This window comes from Serinus canaria, chromosome 2 (assembly GCF_022539315.1).
Source record: "Serinus canaria isolate serCan28SL12 chromosome 2, serCan2020, whole genome shotgun sequence".
NCBI lineage: Eukaryota > Metazoa > Chordata > Aves > Passeriformes > Fringillidae > Serinus > Serinus canaria.
Window position 1 is genome coordinate 77,969,918 of NC_066315.1, and position 24,091 is coordinate 77,994,008.

The following is a 24,091-nucleotide window of genomic DNA, read 5'->3' on the forward strand; positions in this document are numbered from 1 at the left end:
GGAACAACCTTCATTCATATGGAAGAAGATATCAAAATTTCTCTTTTTCTTCAATTGTCATATTGTTTTTCATGGAGCTTTGTCTGGTAGTCAGAAAAAATTATGCAGATAGATACCTTATGCATTATTTATTGAGATCCATGACACATCTTCTTTTGAATCAGTATTGCTACCATGAGTGAAAATATTTTAGGCTCCTCATATTGAAAATTATTGAAATTAATGTACCAAACTGACAATGGATGGGAAAAGCAGAAAACCTTTCTCTGTGCTTTTGGTCCTGTGCTGCATGTTTTTTTCCCAAACTCACTTTATTTATTTTTACCCTATGTTGCAGGGAGAAGCTACAATAAGGAAGATGCTGAGTTTCTGGTGGCCTTTGGCATTAATTTTGGCAACTCAGAGAATAAGCAGGCCCATTGTCAACCTTTTTGTCTCCCGGGACCTAGGTGGCAGTTCTGCAGCCACAGAGGTAAGAAAGGCAGTGCTCTCCTTTACTGCAAATGATCATTTCCATGGCATTACCTCTGTGCCTCTCTCCTCAGCCAAGCTGACAAGAAAAAATTGCCTTAAGTACATTTCTCTTTAGTGCTCTTTTTATGCTTGAAAAGAAGATTGCTTGGACTCTCACCATGAGCCCTTCTGCCAGGTCTACTGGGACCTCACCCTCAACAAGTCTAGTAGAATTTTTTTGCTGAACAGTGCCTGCATCCCAGGTTTTCATGCCCTACACAAAAGGACATGTAGTCTGGAGCATTTAGATCCCAGAAATTTTAGGACAGTTGACAGCAGTCCCATGTCGTACTCTTTCCTGTCATGTATATTTTATGGCTGTGCAAACTGAAGTGAAACTACTGTTAGCAGTCAGTGCCTCACACAGAACAGTGTAGAGACATAAAAAAGCACATGTTAAAAAAAAATCTGCCTCCTGTTTGGAATATGAAATGCACCCTGTTTCTCTTGAGGAATTTCAGATTACTCTAGAAGTCTCCTACAGCTGCTGGGAGGCAGATTTCTGATTGTGATGCAGAGCCTTTACCAATGCTCACCACAAGCTGACCCATTCTCCTAAGTAGTCTGGGGGACTTCTGCTGCCAGTCTCATGTGAGGATGTCTAGATGCATATAGCCATAGGATAAGCAAAGCTGTAGATACTAAATTAAAAGCAAAATTCAAAGAACTGCTATTAATTTGTCATACATGATATGGTGTATTTCACTCACTCACTCAGGAGGTGCCAGAGACTGCAAATAAACTGTAAGAAAAAAGCTTAGGAAACTTAAAACTTTTACATATGTGATTCAGGGATCAGTCTGTGTGGCCTTTGTACAAAGGGAGACAAAAATTAGCAAAGATCACTTTTACATTTCTTGTCGACTTTCAATTTTAGATGCATCACATTTCATGGCTAGCCAGTTCCATTTTGTTGCTGTTAGGATGACTCCAAATACCTGTCCCAGCTGGGGATTTACTGTCAGTTTTACACTAACAGTAATGGTCACATCCCAACTTTCTCTGATTTCTGAAATAATTCCCTTTGCAAAGGGAGGTGCTGACAACACAGATAACATCAGTGTCTGGAGCATCTGTATCCACAGGACTTCTACAGGTCCCCTATTCAAGAACAGCAGCAGCTTTCACTGTGGGCAGGGAGTCCCTGTGAAAGACTGGGCTTGTAACATGTTCATGAGGATCAGAAATCCACTTGCACTGTCCAGCTCCCTCTGGTTTGTTTGGACTGCCAGCACAGTTTTGGGATTGGGCTACCCTTTTGGTGGTGGCTTTCATAGGGGCCTTTCTCATCTGTCAAATACAGGTGCTAGACATTCAGGAAAACTTTCATGCATGTATGTTGGAATAACACTAATTGAGGAAAAACACTGGGAAAAAATCACTACTAAAAACTTAATACTTTATTCCAAGCAGAATCTAGCATACACAATATAGTAGTGAAATACTTTTTCCTTTAACAGGTGCTGTGTCTTTGCAGACTTTTTGGATTTAATGATGAAAATAAGCAAAACAACTTTTATATTCCTTACTCAGTTTAACCTAGTTAGGTTTCATACAGATGGAAATTCATATGAAAATACAGTAATGGGAGGGTGTGTAATTAAAAAGGGTACTATCTTAAAATTCCGATTTGTTTTATTTGAACCAATTACTTTTTCAAGGTACATTAAACATTATTACTGCTATTATTAGCAGGGAAGGATCTATACCACTCTCTTCCTCTCTGTGAATATCATCACATTCCACTCACTTTTTAAACAGCACAGGGAACAAATTAGCTTGCTGCATGGTCCTGTGTTTGTATAGATCTTTTAACCAAGCAAAGACAGCAGTTACATTTATAATAGGAAAATGGGCTCAGATAATCAAGAAAATGTATTTTGAAAGTTTGGGAGTGAAACAGAAACAGCAGTAGTTAAAAAAGGTCTTTCTTAACACTACCATTGCTAGATGTGAAATGAATCAGAAATATGTGGATTGTAACAGATCTGAACTTGCAGACAAAAGGCACCCAAGTACTTTGATTTCTAGAGTTAAGAGAGGCAGGCAGTTCTCAGTGCAGATGCATACTTCAGCTCTGAGGACTAGAAAATTTGGAGTGACAGTAGATTTACAAGTAGCCACAGGAAGAGCTCCTAAACACCTTTCCTACATGAAGGACATGTATTTGGACTTTTTCTTCAGCAGCCAGAAAAATCACCAAAATATTTCATACATTAATATCGGGGGGAGCTTATGTCTTTGATAAACCTCTTGGACTGTACTGATGGGAGAGTAAAAGGGCAGTGAATTGGTAAAATTTCAGGAAGTGAATTTTTTTCTTATAATAAAATAATAATAATAATTTTTTTTTTAATAATAAAAATGTTCACCTGGAATTGTTTTTGTCTGGTGTTCATTGATGAGCACCAAAGTGGGAAGAGGTAGATTTTTTTGGTCTCATTAAGTGCCTCCTGCCTCCAAGCAGTCATATTGATGTCCAACCTCAGTCAGCCACTCAGATCCAATGATTTATATACAGTCTGCCTTACTTGAAGCTATTTTATTTGTGGATAACCAAGTAAAATGTATATAAATTGAAATTATGTGGTATGATCTAAAACTACTTTGAGCTGAAAGGCATTCTGCTGCTCAGGTATCTGTAAGCAAAATAACTCAGGAGCAATATGGGAGGAAGGTGTTGGCCTGGTAAGGGGTGCACCACAGCTCAAGTTAACTGTTATCTCAGTGTATCAGAGTGATGGTGAAATGACAAAGTTGACTTAGGTAACTTCATGGCACAAAAAAAATTCCATAAGCTTAAAATGCCAGGCCAAATGATGGCCATTTTGATGGTCCTCCTGAAACAAAAAGCTTCCAGTCCCTGGTCTGGTTTTGCATTGTGCCAAGGTCAATGTGGTGATACTGGTGGGCAATAGCACCCTGTGTTAGTTTCACTGTTAGAAGATTTGAGGTTCATGTTTCTCTGCCTCTATTCGTAGGCGGTGGCAATTTTGACAGCTACATATCCAGTGGGACACATGCCCTATGGCTGGCTGACAGAGATCAGAGCTGTGTACCCTGCTTTTGACAAGGTGAGTGTCCCTGTTAGGGCTGTCATAAATACCTCTTGTGGGGTTTTGTGTGGGGGGTTCTCTTAGTTCTCTCTGTTTGTTGTTCCACTGATAGGTTTTCTTAAAATCTAGTAAAAATTAATTGGCCTTCAGTGGCTTCAAGCTGTTGCCTGATTTATGATTTTAACCTTAGCTCTGTGTTACAAGGTATTAAGCTGCCATTTGGATAGATAGGTGCTGTAATTTTAGGGATTAAAAAAAGTTCTTGCTGTGAGGTAGCTACTCAGGTAATGAAGTGATTTCTCAGAAAGTGTCATCACTGAATGAGCCAGCTCACGTCTCCCCTCTGGATTTTGTGGTATCTCTCAAGTGGCTTTGGATTCATTTGCTTATGTTAATATTTAGCAAAGGGTGTTTCATAGGCTGACTCTATCAGAGATAACAGACATTCTTTTAGTAGGACTGACTTAGCTGACCAAGGCTATGAAGATTTTTGTTGGTAAATCATGTGATTATGTAAGAATGCAAGGACTGCTCCTGGACCTGAGCACAGAGCAAAAATTAAATTTGTTTAGTCTTTTTTTTTGCTCTGATTTATGACTGCTGCTAGTCCATATATTATGCAAAGAACAGTCCTGTCCTGTGACTCCAGAATTCAAATGCCAGATCGTCTCCTTCCCTTTATTTACCAATTAGTAACTGAACTTTCTGGTTTCAAATACTCATGAAAAATATGGTTGTTTTCTCTGAAACGTATTTAACTGGAGCAAGCCCTGTTTAATGTCATCCACCATATTTCCAAGGAGAATTTAAAACCAACACGAAATCAAATTAATCATAACCTCCTAACCTGCCTGTGTGCAGCTAAATTGACCTGTCAGATAAAATACCACATGTAGGCTTTCTCAGAGGCCATGCTGCTGGAAAGAAACTGCAGATGCACACCCAGTGAACTGCAAGATAAAAATAGTTTGGGACAGGAAACTCAGGAGCTGCTAACCTCATGTGATGCAAGCCACAACCAAATGCACTATTGTCAAAGCAGTAGTAACAGCAATTAATACTCCTAAATTCAGGTCTCATTTAGCTGGTGAAAGATACACTGACAACTGCAGTGGTGACAGGATTAGACCATGATTTGTCCATTTGTTTATTTCAGTTAAATGGCTTCTTACAGGGCTCTTGTGGGACAATGTGAGGAAGAAAATGCTAGGGTAAGGCCCAGATGGGTTCAGTTTATCTAACTGCTGGAAAAGTACTCATGGGAAATTTAGTTCCATATTTGAAGAGCAATTTGCAATAAAATGTACAAAATGAGGTAGCAGCAGTATAAAGGGTATCTCATCCTGGCAACCATATGTGTAAATGCCTTCACTGTACTTTTCAGACAATAAATACCGAACCTGAAACCCACAGTGGGTTTTTGAAGATTGCTGTGAGAATTGCTTTTCCCTTAGTCATGCATCACCTTGTGTCACTGTGCCTTCCAAAAGCTTTGTTTCTGTAACATAATTCTTTCTCAGAAGAGTCCAGATAGAAACACTTTTTTATTTCTGGATCCTGTAAGGTGTCCATTGTGATTTTCAGCAGCCAAAACAGTGTGTTGCCTGCAAACTCCCATTTTCTTTTGTCAGTTATTCAGGAGGCTGGCAATGCTGATGGCCATCAGAAGCACACCGATGGGATTTGAGATGCCCCTCTTCAGGGATTCCACTGGAGAAGTCATTGTTTTCTTCACAAGGGAAATCATTATCTCTCTTCACATTTGTAACAGAGATGCAGGGTCCTACTTTAGTCTTTAATGAGACTTTGTGTCCAAAGCAACCCCATGGCCAAGCAATTACATTCAAGTTAAGGGGTACTACTGACATTTTGGAAGACAGCAGGCATATGCTGTTTTATATGGTTTTTTATTGTCATTGCTCCTAATGGACACTGCCACCTGACTCAGTGCAACACCAATTTTGAGATTTGTGAATGCTATTTGTCTGATGACTAGATGGGAATTCTTCTTGCTCCTTAGTGTTTTGTTCTGAGAACTAAATAGTGTGGAAGAGTTATCACCAAAGAGTGTGTGGTCAAGAGTTGGAGCAAAGAGCAGAGTATGGCAAGGGCAAGGATAGCAGCAGTGAGGTTGGAACAAATAAGAAAACTTTTTCTTAGCAGCCCTTTTGGATGCCTTGTTTTGGGTGTGCTTTATTTCCTCTTTGTTGTTTTAGGCTTGTTAGAAAGTTGAGCTGTGCAGCAAAAAGTTCATTTAAACAGTGATGAGTGATGTAAGCAAAGCTTATCCTCATATCTGTGAAAACTAACAGCAAAGCAAAGAATTTCTTCAAAAACACAATTAATAGTAATAGATGCATGAAAAAATGTTTACAGGGAGTTTTCATAACTTGTTCCCAAAAAGGTCAGATGGAGTGACTTCCTGCAGGAACCTGGGGCTATCTAGGTGCAATTGCTGCAATGATTAGAACAAAAGCCTTAAATTGCAAAATTCCATCAAGCACCTGAATGTGTGTGGAATAGTGTACTGTTCACAGTGCTCCACTCCCCAGATGTGCCTGCAATAGTTCTATTTCTCCTACAAGTGACTCCAGAAGAGAAGGCTGACTTTGTGACAGGTACTGCTGCTCTACCCAAGTTACATCTAGGGTGTATAAATGTACATCTCACAGTACAGGTTTCATCAGCAGGTGCAAAAACTTGTGTGTCTCAAACAGTCCCAGGGTAAATGCAATAGATGACCTAACAGCCTCTTCCTTAAGGGCTCCTAATGGTAACCTGCTTTGATATCCCATCCTCTCCTTTCACAGACCATTTTGTTTGGTTTTATGCATTCCCCAAGGGCAATTTTAAATCTTCAGCTTCATTTGCTCTATTAGACATTTGGAAGAAGGCTTTTGGTGTTTTAAATAAAACTTGGCTGCCATGTGAGTACAGAGCCCATGTTCAAGGTGGAACATTTAATAGTCCTAATTATGTTCTGTTCATTAAACTGCATTAATGGAGCCAGCTGTTCCAGGAGCTTTGTTTATATTACCTGCTTGTCTAATTGGATCAGTAAGGATGCTTGCATTCTTGATTTGGTACCAATTTGTGGTAAAAGGGAATCAAATCCAGTTTTTCCTGTGAAAACATGCTACAAACATTAAAATAAGGTTTAAAAAAATCATGCGGTGTTTTCTTAGAAAGAGATACCAACCTTTTTCAAACCTGAGTTTGTTAAATAGGACATATTCTTTGGAAAAGCAGGGAGATTACTCAGCCCTCAGTGACTGTAGCAGCAGTTGCTGTCAGTTTAAGCAGAAAATGTTCTGCAGTGGTACAAAGTACTCAGAAAGCTCTAGGTTATAAAGCAAACAAGCCAAGTCAGACACGGACAGGCACAGACAGTCAGGTCCAGCACATGACCCTGGTGCCAGCAGCTCCTGGTAGTCTGGAGCCAGGCTAATGCTCACTATCTCTCTCTCTTGCCCTAGAATAACCCCAGCAATAAACTGGTGAACACCAACAGCACCGTCACAGCCACACATATCAAGAAGTTCACTTTTGTCTGCATGGCGCTGTCCTTAACGGTAAGAAACCTTTCTTCAGCTCAGTGGTTCTCCTCTCAACCAGAAAATTGCCTCCTCTACCTAATGCTAAAAGCACTAGCAGTTTAAGAAAGGTGAGTTGTCTTCTCTTGTGAAGCTGTGTTGCTTTTATCTGGAGAAAGGAGTGTGATCATAGTATTGGAGTAACAAGAAAATCAGCTGTCATTAGCTCAGGCTAGATATCTAGGATGGTTGGAGTTACTCCATTTTATTTTCACTATTTTTCGTTTCAAATCAGCCTCCCATGCAAAAAGAGATCAGAGACCTGCTTTTCTTTTCATCTCCTTTTGTTTCTTTTTTTAAATGAACAAAACTTCAGGTAACCAGTGTGTCAGGGAGACGAAAGGATGCATTTGTGTCACAGGCAGTGGGATGGCAGCCTGTCCCTGAGAATTTTTCATTTACTGTGAGTGGTGAGAAAGGCAGCATGGATTGACCCTGCAGCAGCTGCTCCCTGCTGCCTCTCCTGGCACTGGGTTTTCCTGTGGGGCTACTTTGATGCACATTTGTTTTGTTTGCTCTCAAAATTAACCAAAAAGGGCAATCTCAGAGATGGTACTGATACTGACTAAAGGATCTACATCTGTATCATTTCATGGGGATGACTTTCAGGGAGAAATTTTGCTGAGTCTGCCATGTTTCAAAATGACCAATTTGCACACATAAATACAGTGCATTTTCCCCAAGAACACTGTTTCTGCAGTCTTCTTAGCAACAAACAGGCAGTTGTGGAAGAAAACTGCAGCTGGTGGGAATCATAGCAAATAATGGAGCAGATGACCAGGGTGTATCCAATGTCTGTTTCTATCAAGGATGGATTTATATTAGTGCTTAGGGCCAGGACATCGTCTCAACAAAGTACCTGCACTAGAAGGACAAAAGAAAAGGAGAACCTAGAAAATAAGTTTTTCATTGAAGAAGTCCTTCATTACGCTAGAAAAGTGCTTGGGAAATGTGGCAATTGTTTTAGGATACAATGCTCAAAGTCCTGCAATTGAATCTACTCCTACCCCAGACAGGTTCACTGTTTACCCTCAGCATTGCATTCTTTCCATGGGGTACCTGGCTGCTTTGGAACTCTCTTCTCCCTGCATTCAGAAATTAACTATTGAGTAGGGGAGTGCTGACAGAATTTCTTTCTTCCCTTCATTTTAGTGTAGAACCTTTATGTCTGGGTTGGAAATGGCTTATGCATGAAGATAAACTAATTTATGTCAAAGGTAATGTTACAGCACACAAGCCAGAAGTATTTTTAACCATCCCCACCCCCTTGCCACAACCTGAGAATGTGGGATACAGAACTCTGTGTTATTTCACAGTTGAAAATGAAGCAGTTCAATCCATTCATGGCTGAATTACATTTCTTCTGCTCTTTGTTTCCTATGCTTTTTCCCTAAACAGCTACAACTGGCCACCATCAAAGACAGAATTGCATGAACCAATATGGCATCTCCTCTGTCTTTTCACTTCCTTAAGCTTGACCTCTTTCCATGTGGCTTAGAGACCAACAGCTCTTGCTCTAACTTGTATTTCCTAGAGCAAGAAACAGACACATGCCTCCACTGAATTGGCTGTTGTCTGGAGACTTTCCATGAGACCCTAGCTCTTGTTATCTACCATCACATGCCTTGAGGTTTTCTTTTGTGTCCTGTTCCAGACCAAAGTTATGTTCTCTACAGTTGGAGCCTTCCTCAAAGTCTGTCAGATCCACAGAGGGGAAAGCTTCCCTTGTTCTAAATTGTTCTGAGAATACTATTTCAATCTCAAAGTTTTCTCTGAACTGACTGTATTCTTAATCCCCCATGATATTTATCAGGTTACTCTGGTTCTGATAGATTACAAGCTTCTCACATTACCATTACCATCCTCTTCAGAATAATTTTTAATCACCTCAATTAGCTCTTGTTTTGTGACTTCCTGGGATTTTGTATCCAAAAGTTCTCATTTTACTTTCAAGGGCAGTTCTTTCATGAGATCATCATGAGAGATCTGCCTGCAGTGAAATTCCAGAAACCCTTTTGAGGTCCATAGCTTTTCCTGTCCCATTTCTATTTTTGGCTGCTAGTGACAGATTCTTAGGATTGCTTGTCAACAGAGAGAGCAGAAAAATAGACACGAACTCTAAAGATTCAGTTGTGTTCAAAGGCATGAGCCTGCAAATGCTTCAGCACACAAACTCAGTGGAGGTTGGAATGACTCACATTAATGTGTGCCACAGGCTCTAAGGAAGTAGACTTCAAATTTGTCTCTGTTGTGGCCAGGTGAGCTCCCATGGCCATTGGTGATAGCTGTGTTTTATTCAGGGGCTCTACTTCAACAAATGGCAGTCAGACTAGTGGCATCTCCATTGGTACCATCTTGTTCTTTCAGGTGAGAGGGAAGGGCTCCCAGGCTGATAAGACCAAACAAATCCAGTACGTAGACATTCATGTAAAGGCATTTTCCAGTGGATGATCTGTAGAAGGATTCCAGAAGATGTAGACATAAATTAAGACCATTAACCACTTCAAAAATAACAGTGAAGCTTTAAGTACAAGCAGGAGCCCTGCAGGGAAGTACCTTCCCAATATAAAACTTTCAATCATCAAAGACATACTGTTTCAATAGAACTGGGAGGAAAATGTCCTACCTCCTTCCACAGACCAGTCATGCCTGCACAAGAAGAACTGCAATGCTGCTACTGCAACAGAAACACCCTGTCACTGTTGTTGGTAGTGACAGTATTAGGTCAGAGTAGAAAAAAGGCATAGTTTTGTTAAGAAACATTACTTCATGGTTTTTTTAAATCCTCATGGGATCTGAAAGGCTACACCTGAGCGTTTCCAAGCTAACTTTGCATCATGCACATGTGTTCTGTCAAGGATGATCATAAGTACTGTCTTGTGGCTTTGAAGCTGCTATTAATGCCAGGGTATTAAAGCTGCTTCTTCAAAAAATGGGAATTAGTTGTATTGCTCAGTGAAAAATGTGTAGACAAGCTGTTTTCTTTAGAGGGTTTAAGTAGAAGCCATTAAACCCCTGATAGGTAAGACAGCTGTTGTGATTAGTCACATCGATGTGGTTTTTGTTGTTAGTGGGGATCCCTTCCAAAGCCATGTTTTGTGACTGTGCAACTGAATGTGAAATTTGTGTAGCAGAGGGAAGGGACTCAGCTGTCAAATTTTTTTTGGTACAAATAAAGGACCATTCTGGTTTTAAAAAGTAAGTCATGCTTGGTAATTTGCATGCAGTTTAAAGGGTGTCCATAATGCTGTTTGCCATTATCTGTTACTTCACTGCCAGTAGGCACTTGGGGAAAAATGCTTCTTTCTGTATGTAAGCAGAGATACTGCTCCAAATGCCAGTGCTGCTGCCATTGCAGATCAGGCTGTTGAAGAGCTGAACATTTTGGTTCAATGCGCTTTAGATGGCCCTGCAGATCAGCCCTGAGGCTGCTGCACAGTTGTAAACTAAGGGAAAACACGGACTCAAGAGAAAAGTGGTACGTCTGTAGCCCAGATCCCTTTTGTTGTGGGATGTGTCAGCCTCAGTACACTGCAGAAATCCTAAAATAATTTGTCTGGGTGCTAATTTACTGCATTTCTCCACTGCAACAAAGGTTTGATCTGCCAGGGGAGAGCACTCCCTCACACATGAGCTGTGCATAGAGGGGCAGGCTCTGTGAGGAGCAAGCTACTCAAAGGAGCCCTGCCACACACAGGGGAGTAATAGCAAACAGGCTGTGCTTTAGCAAAGGGGTTTTCTTAGAATACTGGTAGAGTCTCTGAGTGCAAAATTCAGGGATTTTTCCAAGCTAGCCTGTGATGGAGCACAAATACTGCCAAATTACCTTTCTCTCTCTTTTTCTCTTTTCCTTCCTTTTTTTTTTTTTTTTTCAATTTTCTCCCCATTTCCCAGCTGAGCTCTTATTTAAGTCTCCTGTGATGACACAGGAGTTGCAGTGGGTTAAGATCCTTTTCCCTGGCTAATGTTAGCTGCTGGCAGCCACGTGATTAGTGTTCGGTCACCCGCCTCTCTGAACTGCAAGGCTTTGCAGGCTGATGTGACATCAGTTGTTAGTGCTGCTGGACAAAAGCAAGAGAGGCCTCCTTTGGGAGGGCTCAGGCTGCTTCCCTGCAGCCACTGCAGCCTCGCCTGTGTGGCCACAGCCATGCCCTCACCCACGTCTGCGTGTTAGCCATGTGCCCTGAGCTGAGAGGCAGCCATCCATTGTGCAGGCAGCACTGGGAAATGGGACAGTCAGCTGGCTCTGGGCACTGGCAGTAGCAGCAGTCACATCTCAGAGTCATGCTGGAAGGCAAGGCATGTCTTAGTTAACACGAGGGCTGAGCACCCCCATTAAGAAGCTGCCGCTGGGGTAAAAGCAGGGCCAGCTCAGCTCAGCGTGGCTGCTTACTGCTGGTCACTGCATGGGGAACATACAGGGTGCTGGTCAGAGGAAGCAGCTTCTCAGAGAGCACTGGGAAAGCTCCCCAGCTCACCAGCACTGAGAGTGACCTTGAGGAGTCTGCACTTACTTGTTCATTTACAGCAGGGAAGGAGCAATCAGGTCTTACAGCAGTAATTCAAGAACTGCGATTTGTTTCAGCTTTGTCTCCCAGCTGGGACAGGCCACAGTGGTTTTTGGGATACAGTTCCAAGCACCAGCTCCTGTTGCTGCATGGTTCACATTAGCTGAAGTGTTAGCAAGACACGTGGCCAGTTATCTTCATATTCTCTAGTGCTCTGTGGATTACAGCGGGTTTTCCCTTCCCAATAAGACAGGCTCAAGGTGCCAGGGTGGCATGCTATGTGCACCACACCATGTTCATCCATCTGTCACCAAGCTAATGTACAGCAGGAGAGCTGCACAGCACCTCCAAGTTTTAATATGTGTTCTATTAGAAACAGCTCAAAGCTCTTTCCAGCTATTTAAAAGGAATTTCAATCCTGCTTTGCTTTTTTTTTTAATGAGCATATGGTTATGGACAATTGGGGAAGGTAGCAGTTTTCATGAATAAACAGACTGATTAAGGGGAGAAGGTAATTGTATAGAATACTGGTTTATATTTAATTAGTAAACACTGCTTAAGAAACAAAATCCAGATGTTCAGTTTTGCCCTGTAATTTTTCATTCTTTCTATTCCAAAAGAACAAAGATAAAAGATAGAGTGGAGAGAAAGTATTCACATTTACACTCGTATGTGTGTGTGTGATTTATGCAATATTTATAAATTTCTTATTTATTTATTGCAAACATACTAGTGAAAACTTAAAAAAAAAAAAGAACTATCACCATGAAGTTTCAATGAAAGTGAAGGTTCAGGCACTTAAACTGAACAGATTAATATGCATTGTGTTGCAGTAACTAAATTCAAATTCCAGGTCACCTGCATTAGATTTAAATCTCAGTGAAAGTTTAAATGTAATGTACTTAGGAGCAGACAGCTGGTCAGTTTACTGGCTTATATGCTTAACCCTGAAAGTTGAGTGTGTGTGTGTCCATACATGTCAAAATGTCAGCTACTTTACAGTCAGGGTTTGTTTATTGACTCCTCAATTATGTTGCTCATAATTGAGGAGTCTAATGAGAACTTTAAAATGTTTCTAATACTAGTAAAATTATTTTCTATTTTATTTGTTAGGTAATCTCTTAGATTCTATAAATAAAAAGTTATTTTTTTTAAGTAGAGTGTAGTATTTAGATTCATAACTTGTTTTTTTGATGAAGGATTAAAAAGTACTGATTTCTAAGGACTCCTGCTGGTGAGCAACTGTAGTTTGAGGAGTTACTGGCAAGTGTTGTTTCTTTCATTTGCTGGTATTTATCAGTCCCTTAGGAAGAGCAGCACACAGACATTTTGTCAGCTCTCCAGTGATTGTAACTTGTAGCACAGCAGCATAAACTACCCTCACTTGGCAGTTATATTCATCTCATAGATTCATGTATAATGTATGGACCTGATAAGCACATCATCATGCTCAGTATCATTCTAAGTGAAGGTTTTATATTATATCATATTATAACCATCAGAAGGTTTAAGCTGCATCATTTAACCTGTTTTGCTTGTGTATCTTTTATTTCCTCCCAACCATGGGCAAAAAAGAGGGACAGATGCTGGGAACCATAGACTTGCAAGATTCAATAGAGGGACCCCATCTCCATCTGAAAACAGTAGGGTGAGGTCCAGAGTCAAAGGGTTTCTCTTCCTGGATCCCTGTGATGGGATCAGTTTCAGCCTGAAGAGGGGAGGAGAAAAGTCTTTGCTCCATTTGACAAGAGTTACTGCAATCCATCCCATCATTTTCCTAATTCTCAGTCATCATCTGCTTGTTTATGTTCTGATGTTAATCATCAAGCACCTAGGAGGTAAAAAAACCCTGATCAAGAGCCAGGAAGCCAGTGGAACAGGGAAAATTTCCTATATGAAAAAATGAGAAGCACAGAAGACAAGACTCAGTAGCTGCTGCTTCCTGCTTAATTCTGTTAGACCAAGAGTCAAACACTGTGGAAGAGTAGCAGCCGTGTTTCATCCGGGCTGAAAAGCCTTGTCTGTTTCAAAGACAACTTGAGATGCCTGAGCTTTTCCTCTCTACTTTGGATTTGGTTGTGCCAGAACTGCCAAGTAGGTACTGGCTGCTGACTCTTCTGTCCAGTTTATCAGCAAGGCTCCACCAGCCAGTGAAATGCAGCACTGGCAAATACTGGAGTCAGAATGAATAAAGGGAGAATATTCATACCAACTCAGTGTATTGTTGCAATAGCATTGCCTTACTGACTTATTCCCTGATGCTGTGCAAACACTCTATACTCAATAGTTGTTCAATTTCCAGTTGAAGTCAGCAAATCATATTTCCCAGCCTTAAGTCTGGCAGCTGATTTTTCCCATGAGGGACACCAAAGACTGTACAGTTTTCATAGGCCCATTTGCTCTCAAATATTCAGTCTGTAGTGTAATAAATATACCATTTCATATCCCTTTCTGCACTTACAAATAGGTTCATTTTCCACCTGATAAACTATCCTGTGTGAAGCTCTTACGTGCATTAGAGTGATGTATTTGATGTTTTCAACTATGCTGCCTGCTAAATAATGAGACATAAAGCAGCTCTTGACATAAATGAAATGAGAAAAGTTAAAGAATTCATTTCGTCTCTGCAGCAAGCCTGACTGCTGGCCTGCTAGGTACCCTTAGTTTGTACTCAGGATAACATGATTTAGACTTGCATGTTGAAAAATGCCAAGGAACATGCTCCCATTTCACTGAAATCTTTTGAAGGTAGGAGTATCCATAGCATGAAATGAGTGCATGGCAGATCCCTGCAGAGCACAGCTCCCCCTGGGTCCCAGGAGTCCCATGGCATTTGGCCACCATGAATGCACTTCCTGAGCTGCAGCAGCTAGAGGAGTATCACGCTCTCTGCTGTCTTTCCAGCTTTGGAGATGAAATACCTGAAAGGCCAAGAGACAGAGACTTGTTTTCAGGGCCTGACCCGGGATTAATTTTTAGATGCCTTAAGCAGCTTCACTGTAGCCAGGGGCTATGCAAAGGGGTGTTTTAAAATAGAGTTTGCCACAAGCAGTACATGTGAACGTGTTTTCACAAAAATGTGGATAGTGTTTTTCTCCTTCCCAAAAGAAAATAAGGTCAGTTACCATTACTACTGTGAAATCAGTATTAGACTGTCAGGTAGCAAGAAAATGTAGAAATACTTGAATTTATCCCCACACCTTCGTGAATTTAAGCAAACAGGGGAGAAGGGTTGTGTGTGCTCCTTTGATAAGTTTGGTAAGGATCAGCCTAGAGAGGAGCAAAGTGATTTGCAATTCTGACCCGTGCAAGAAAATGTTGGATCTTTTACTCCATTATTCCTCTTACACTCTCACAAGCCCTTTAGCCAAGGACCTGCTGCCTCATCCCCATGCTTTCAAGTGATTCAGATGCTGAAAAAGGGAGCAAGAAAAAAGAAAAAAATAACTGTTTCTGTTTCCTTGTGACTGATGCCATGTATTTCCTCAGTGTATTGAGAGGATTGCTGCCAGAAAAAATCACCCAGTAATTGTAACTTGGATAGCTTTGGTAGCTATAAACATTCCAGGCTGCTAATACTGGTTCTTAGTTCACAAGCTGAAATCTGAACAAAGTGGGGATTTCTGAGACCCTTGATTTAGCCCTTCTTCTCTTTGCTTTACATCTAACCTGCATGCAATGCTAAAACCTCCTCACTTCCCCATCTCAACTTTTATGGAAATGACAGATAGCAGGCATTCTGAAGATGGCCCACTAGGACCAAAGTCTGGATTCAGAAAAGGGGAGGTACTGGAGAGGTGTGTGGTGAAATTTGAGCATATTTAATACTAAAGAGAGAGCTAAAGATGTGCATTGATGGTGCAGAAGAGCAGCTGAACAAGCAGGTACAGAAGGAACTGAAGTTCACACAACCTCATTTTTTCACAAAGTTTTGACTCATGACCTAGGGTATAGCATCATGTTCTGAAGATGACAAGCCATATGTTTAAGTTCCTTGGCATTTCAGATACTGAACCCCTTACCTGCAAATGGGGAATGCAATGTTAGAAACCTCATTGATCTGTTCTGTCTCGAGGATTTGGCTGCTGTAAGCATTTCTGCCTTACCAGAAGAAACAGCTGTGCCACACCATGAAAAAAAGGATCACGATGATTTCTTTCATGTGGACAAGGAAATCTGAGGATTTATCAGTGTTCATGTGCTCAAACTAAAACATTGCACAAACTAAGTTACTTTGTAGAAATCACAAATTTTAATTCTGGAGCAGAAAGTTTCTGATGGCAATAATGCTTTTTAGTTTTTGAAATGCTTGTGTTTTGACAAAGCACAAATGTTTTTGGCACTGTGTTTTGCTGTGTTGTAGTTCCAGAAGGTCAGTTACCAACCACTGCACTAGAATTTATAAATGGAAGGTTATGTAAGAGCTAACTTTCTTAAAGTGGCTTGTGTTACTGCATTAACTAGGGTGAGCCTTTCTATCTTTTAAGGTTGACCAAGGTTATATGATTTTTTTTGGGGGGGGGAAGGGGGGAGGGTGTTTTTGTTTTAGGAATTCTGACTGCAGAATTTTAGAGTTTTAGTTGTAATTGATTTTTTTCAATGCATCCCACAATGTCAAATTTCAGATTAATACTGCCAATCCTCATTCCCCTTCCACATAGTTTACAGCAGTTCAATTTTATAGTGTATTGTCCAGTTCATCCAGGTTAAAGCAGTGGTGGATCCTCCCATGTCTAAGGTCATGCTTACAGCTCTCCTGAACTGGAATTTTTCCTGAATATCTCCTTTTCTGCTTGTGAGATAATCAATTACCCCTGAAGACCTCTGAGTAGCTACTGCAGTGTATCTCTATTCCTGGTATTTGTTGCTTACTTTCAGGAATACCTTTTTATAACAAAGAGCTTAGTCATGGCTAGCAACTCTTGAAGGAACAGTACAAACCTGAGTATTTTTCTCAGAACTGAAGTCCTGTATAGCTTTATTTAGTCTTCTCTGTAGTTTTTCCTCCTGAGTTTAAAGTTAAATGGAAGAAAATGAGACTGGCTGAGTTGGTCAGAGTGCTAACAATGCCAAGGTTGTGGGATCAGTCCCTGTATGGATCATTCACTTCAGTGCTGGGCTCAGTGATCCTTGTGGGCCCCTGCCAACTAAGAATATTGTGTGACTCTGTGAAATGTATTTAGGAACTACATTTTGCTGCCACCATATCTACCTATGACATTCTGTGTCAGAAGTTGAAGCCATTGCAGAGGCCACTGGATTTGTGTTCATTTTTCCTTATCTTTTATTGGCTGGCTTTGTTTCTCATCTCTGCATTGCTTTATTATCAAAGATAACAACCCAGCTTTACTAAAGTCATGGCAAATTTGGACTGAGAGACAGTAAAATCCACAGGAATAAATGTCACAACAAGAATCTGGTCATTCTCAGGGGACACAACCCCAGCTGCTGACTACACCCTGAAATTCCCTGGGTGACAGAGTTCAGTGTCCTTATCTCTTGTGAGTATACAAAGAAAGAGCATGAAAAACACAGACAACTCTCCAAACTTCTCCAACTCTCTCCAATCTTACTTCACCAATGGTCTCATTACAGCCTTATTGTATTTAAAAGATCTCACAAGTCTTATCAGGAATATCCATACTTTCAAAAAGCAGCGTTAACTTTTAAGACTCAATCTGTTTTATTTTGACTTTACTGTTGTAGACCATAGGAGATCAAGGACAGCTTTTAGAGTAATAACTCATCTACTCATCCAGTTGAGCAGTTTGTTTTGACTTCTTTGATTTTGCCCATTTCTTAACTCCAAGTCTGTTTTTTTAATCTTCAGGCTGCTGGCAAAAAAAAAAAAAAAAAAAATTTGGAAAATGGCACATTGGCAAAGAATAACAATTGGAAAATGGCATATTGGCAGATAATTGCTCAAGAAGCTTTTTACCTTTTCAAGGTCAGGTTTAATTCAGTAAAAAATTTCAGTAAAAAATTTTTCAGACATGAATAGAAACATTCCTGCCTGCACAGGAAGATGCTGGACCAGCAGAGGCAGACTCTATGAAATCCTCCCAAGGGCCTTGTCTTATCCATGGTACTGCATTGAGCCTTTGTCCTGGAACAAAGGTTTTTTGTTTGCTCCAGTGAGGTGGAGATTAATGTCTCCTTCATGATTATTCAGGTTTCACACAAAGGGTCTGTTTTGCATGAATGGCTGGAGCAGGCAGAAAAGGAAGCATCAAAAATTGTCCCTGCAGCAATGTTTCTGCTCAAGCTCCATGTTCAGAGTGGGAAGAGCAGCAAGGGGTGCAGAAAACTTGGGACAGAAGAAAGTTACTAAGCTGGGAGATGGACGGTTTTCAAAAAGAGACCAGAAATCTGACATCTTTGGTTTATCAAGGCTTTTTAGAAGTAAAATATTCTTCTTTCTGTAAGACAATTAAGCAGCATAATTCATTGGGAAGATATAATGACTACCTTAAACAATTTAGTGACCCAACCCAGCCTGGAAAATACCACCTAAGTCCTTTCAGTAGCAGCTGGGGAGAAAGCAGAAGTGGCATTGTGTTAATGCTATCAGAGCATCAGTGAATTGTGCAGCTGCTGGACATGCCTTTATTTCTGAAGAACGTAGTGCTCTGTCACTCTGGAAAGCTTGGGAGGTGGGGGGGAATTTAGATATGTATAAAGCAATTATTTCAGGAGGAGATATAAAGTTAGGGGGTGTTCCCACAAGCAGGCTCTGGTTCCCCTGCCACTTGACAAATTTAATCAAGGCTGATTGCAACTTCACCCCCCCTGCACAGAACACAAAGTGCACAGAAGTCTATACTGACTTGTGAGTGCCTGAGGGATCATCCTTGTCAGAGAATGTCCTTGTGATTCAAGTCAGCAGCATTATCATAAATCAGTTTCAGATGTGACTGCAGTCTGACATTTTTACTGCTCCCAGATCCAGGGCTTTTTGTTTCATGGGACCCCACAATTTTTCAGGTTGGAAAGGCCTCAGGAGTTCATCAGGTCCAGCCTTTGTGCAGAGCATTGTCTGCTGTGAAGTCAGACCAAGTCCCTGGGGCTTTGGACAGTCTGTTCCTGAAAACTTTACATTTCCCACACAAGGACCCAATTTCTGACCTCTTCTAAGTTCCATGGCACATGAACACACATCAGAAAGTGTCTCAACAGAGCATCAGACTGCAGCAGCCTGGGCCCTGAGATTTGCTCTGTTGATAGAGCATGCTGCTGATAACACTAAGGTTGTGGGATCAGTCCCTATGTGAGCCATTCCCTGAGGAGTTGGACTTGATAACCCTTGTGGGTCCCTTAGAACTCAGAATATTCTGTGGTCCGTGACTTAACGCCTGAGAGTCTCAAACAATTTGGGATGATGAATTTAGGTTGTTTGCTGTGTATCAAAAATTCCTTAAAACTGCAGGTGTGGCTCTGCAAAGACTGCTGTCTGGCAGGAAATACAGCAAAGATGGCACCAGCCTGCAGGCTCCTTCTGGCAAGGACCAGGTTATGGTCTGCAGCAAGCTGCTGTAGCCAGGCACTGATGCTGGCCTCTAGTGTTGTATGAAACCCAGTAATTCCTCCACAGATTCCAAAGAACTTTATGATCCTTTATAGAACTGTGCTTCAGAAAAAGAAAAGAAAACAACTACTAAACTAACTGGAAAAAAAAAAAAACCTTAAGTCTTTAAAGACAATAAGGTTTTTACTTGAATATTTTCATGGTAAATTAGATACAATTTCCCATCAACAGGTAATAATGCCTTTGTGATAAAACCTAAACTTTATTATTCCTTGTCCCACAATAAAACACGAAAGCCCTTCTTTGTGTAAATCAATGAGTAGCTGCATTGCCTTCCTTCATAAGGACCCTGTTGAATTCCTTCTGTATTTTTCAACTACCTGAGAGGTGCATGGCAGCTTCAGGACTTTGTATTCTGTGCCACACCTCTATTCAACACGGAAGCACACCTCCAGGGGAATCTAAAAGGGGGGTAACTATTAACTTTTCTGTTGTTTCAGTACTAGTAAGCAGTTAATAGTTCCAAACTGTCTTTACTTATACTCTTCACAAAAATACAGAAGTGCAGTTTCTTTTAACAATAAGATGCTAGAGTAAGATTTTGAGTGAAAAGCTCCAGTACTATGGAGTCATTAAGAGAACTAAATTTTCTAGGTCAATGAAGGTATGGAGTTGAAATAGTCATAAAAACACTATTTAGCACTAACAATTTAAACAACTTATTTTCCCAACATCTTACAAAATAGATTATTGAACAGAGAAGAGAAGAGAAATCCAGCATTTGACACAGATAATAGTTAGAACAAGGTATTATCTTGACTTCAAAAATGAATCTGTGAAATCAGCTCATCTTGTGCGATACAAGCTCTGAAAGGAGACAGAATTATGGAAGTTCTGTTTATGTCAGAAAGAGGGAGACCATGGAGACATTTGGCAAATCAGGAGATCCAACCACATAAGACTCAGGCTACTTTTTGATTTGTTTATTACACAGTTCAAAAGGCTAAATCATCTGATTTCTATTCCTCCATAGTAGTAAAAGTTCTAAACTTAGCTGGTACTATCCCAAGGACCCAAGGTGCAATCCAAAGCTGAGATGTGTAATAATTTTCAAAGTAAGTTTCCTCTGCCCTCACTGGGCTCCATGTAGCATAAATGGTAATAGGAAATGAACAGGGTGTGGGTTAAATTAAGCTGCAATCCTCAATATACACATAGAACAATATCTTTAGGGTAAAACACTTGACTTGGACAGCCATACTTCTGCAAATATATCAGATTCAAGAAATTATATGAAACATCTGCTGAGAGGTTTTTTGCCGGAGAAAAACAGGAACTGCATTTCATCACAGAATAACCTTTACCAGGTAACCATCTTCCACAATAAAATCTGTTATTCCAGACTCATTCCAGGTTGGCATGTCTAACCTATTTTTAAAAACATGCATTTTGGATTCCTTAATTTCTTTCTGAGGAACATAGAGGCATACCATGTCTCTGCCATCTGCCAGTGTTTCTTCCTACTGAAGACTGCACGAAGTCTAGAAAAGCTGTACTGTTGTTCATAGCTCACTGGGATACTATTTTGTGCTTTATGTTTATCAATGAATGTCTCAAGAAATAGGCAGTTTTCTACAAGTGCTGAAAAGCAAATCAGTCTGCCACCCTGCAGATTACAATACACATGACAATAGCCTTTGTTAGCATAATGTATTATAATGCATTATGTAGTGGGTCTCTGAGGTTTAGTAATCCCTGTCAGCAACCAGAATAAATGGAAATAGCTTCCAGGAGATGCAAGCCCTATGAAAAGACTGTTATTTTTCAAGAACTAGAAGCATTCAGACTCACACATGCAGCCTTTGAAACAAAATCTCATGAACAATCTTTCATCACAATCATTTGTGAAAGTCAAATGCTATAATTGTACTTAAGAGAATAAAGAGAAATTGAACTGAACACTAGCAGTTCTGTACTTTCCCTGTTGAAAAAAAGATTTGGTTCATTCTCTTAGGCTTGGTGGCGGCAGAAGTTTTTAATTTTGACTTTTGAATATGCTTAGACATGGAATTTGTTAGCTGAAGATAGCCAGGTTCCACATAGAAATAGGCACACCTCTTTGAAGAGGGTGTCTAAGCCACAAGTGAGAGCATTTTCTACTTCTAATGCACAACTGTATTGAAAAAAAATCACTACTATTAGGTAACAGAGCATAACCTGCATGGGCTGAAGGTGCACCAGGATTACTGGACTTCTGAAGCCATAACTCCCATGCAGACTGGGAAAGGCATCTCTTACACTACACTTGCCCTGCTTTTTATGCCCTTCCCTTTGGCATCTCCCAGTGACCTTTAGCAGGGAGATAGTACTAATCTAGCTGGAGCTTTGATGTGAGCTAGTACAGCTGCACTAGTTTCCTTATGGTGCTGTGTGTTGTTGATATATTTAGTAAAGTCTTTCAAATTTTACTTGTGTAGAACAACAGAGGGCAAGATACCAAAACTCAAAACCCTTCTGACCAATTGAAATTACTAAAAGATCTTCAGAAATGCTTATGTAACTGTTGTTGATACTGTAATTGATAATACATACTACTCTTTTTATGCAGAACTGCTTATTCTCTGGAGCATTCCACTCTGCTGTTTACACCTTCGTTTCTTCCTGTATTTTTAAAGCACTCATCACTGGTCAGTTGAAGTTCCAGATAAATGAGCAAAGTCTTTACCAAAACCATCCTTTGACATCATGCTGCACTCAAACCATAAGGCAAGGGCAAATCAAGTAAACTCTGTTGCTTGAATTCTACAAGAAAAATCCCTACTCCCAAAACACCGAAATTCTTTGGCCTCAGCAGAGTTGCCAGGTACAACACTCAACTGCAGCCTGGAGCTGCAGTGCCACTCTGCATGCACATTGCTTGCCTCTGCAGAAGCTTTCACTGGTTAGTCTTCATCTCTTGATTAGATTAAATGAAGGTATAGCTGTAACCCTAACCAAGCCATTTATTCTATATTTAACGTTGCAGACGTGCAAAGAAATGCAAGTAGGGGTAGAAGACTGTTAAATTAGGAGAAAGATAGGAAACATCCTATTGGTAAATCTACTTCCTAAAATCTTTCCTGGTCTGAGTCACAGGAAGTTAGCACTGTGTATTCCAGTAGAGTCAATATCTAATTGTCCATGCCACATTTTCCTGGACTAGTGTTACCATCTTCTCCAGTCTTCTGTCAGGCATCACCTTTTACCAAGGTAACGGCAAACACCCTAAAGACCACTCAGAATCACAAAAAGCCAACTTCATCCTATTTTCAGAACACGCCATCTGTAACAAAATCAGCAGCTGAAATACCTTCCTGCTTTGCATGTTTAGTGTTATGCTTTGCATGAAGTAGAGCCTGGGTTTTTTCCACTACATTTTGTCTTTGAAACAGTGAAATTGCAAGCACTTTAATTTAAATTGCAGAGGGCTTGAATGATGCAAAGCATTAATTTACTTTCCTGATGCCTTGTTCCCTCTGGGCATTGAGAATATCATCTCATAAGATGATAGGGAGGGCTCCCTTAGCAAAATGAAAGTAGTTATCAGCACTGCAACCAAAAAGATGGAAGCATGCTGAGACGAAAATAGAAGGTCCTTCTGCTGCCGTGCCTCACCTCCTCAAACTGCTTATCCTTGAGCTTAGCAGCCTTTACCCAGCAGCTGCTCTGTAAGTGCTCTTTGAAGCCATTTACCAGCACAACTCTGCTGATCAGGGGTGGGGAAGACTGCAGCTTGCCACAGCTGAGGAGGAATGACCCCACACCACCTGGGTGTGAGTAGTTCCGCCTGACTGGCAAACTGCCCTTACTCCGGTGGGAGCGGGGTGGAGATAGACTCTGTTCCTATTAGGGCCAGAAGGAAACCTCCAGAGAGCAGAATCGAGTACAGTACCTTTGGTCACTCATTTGCTTGCCTGTCTAACCATATTCAGCACTTTCAGGGGGCTGCTGAAGAGGGAAAGACTGCTCTGTTTGCCTTTTGCTGGCAGTGGGCAGGCTCTGCTGTTAGCATACACGTGTGGAATCTGGCAGCAGCTATACTGCTCATTAGGACACCAAATGGCACTGTGCAGTGCAAGCAGTGTAAAGGTCCTTGCTTTAATGAAAACAGCAAATTATAAGTGAAGGGTAGGCTTCTTTGTATCTTACTTTATTTATTGGGCTTTGAAGAAATATTTGAGAAAATATTCCCTGTATGACTGCTTTAAAGGTCATTTGCAGTGAGAGTGCAAGTGACTGCAGTCTGCCTAAGGGTGTCTCCAGCAATGAAAGAATCCACTCTGTTGTTGTACAGTTACTTTTTAATAACAGAATTCTCAACCACACAACCTCCTCTGCTCTAGATTGTCCCCTCTGCTTCAGTCATACCCTGTAGAAGTAGATTGGCACAAGAAGTGCTCAGTTCTTTTACCTTCTCAGTTCTCTTACCTTCCTCCACTTACTGTTCTCTGTAGAGGTGATGGAGATACACCACAAGACAGCACCAAATTAGTCAAGTAAAACATGCTATTGTAACAAAAAAAAATAGTAGTTCCTACCCTAAGAAGTGGAGAAGAAAACTGAAGATGCTCCTTAATGCAGGAATGTGAAATGTTTTGTTCACCACACAGAGTCAGAACCTCCCACAGGCCACTCAGTGACAGGCCTTGGGAAGCTCCTGCAGTCTGGGTGCTTGGAGGCTAAGCAGAAAGGGCAATTTCTGACACCCTAGCAAAGAATGAGAATGAAATCCCAGCTGTCTTAGAGGTGGTAGGACTTCAGAGACCACTTTGAAAAGTCATCTGAACATGGAGGAGTGTGACAACTGGATTAAAAGAAAAGAGCTAGCTGCTATGATACTAGATGGCAGGCTAAATT

General features: G+C 40.8%; 1 protein-coding gene across 1 annotated transcript in view; it reads left to right on the forward strand.

Annotated features, from left to right (window-relative positions):
* Positions 1 to 24,091, forward strand: part of ANKH (ANKH inorganic pyrophosphate transport regulator) — a 106,239-nt gene that overhangs the window by 68,675 nt on the left and 13,473 nt on the right. The window contains exons 6-8 of the mRNA XM_050970567.1: positions 338 to 472; positions 3,495 to 3,587; positions 7,046 to 7,141. Of these exons, the coding sequence (XP_050826524.1) occupies positions 338 to 472; positions 3,495 to 3,587; positions 7,046 to 7,141 (324 nt within the window). The remainder of the gene's footprint in view (positions 1 to 337; positions 473 to 3,494; positions 3,588 to 7,045; positions 7,142 to 24,091) is intronic.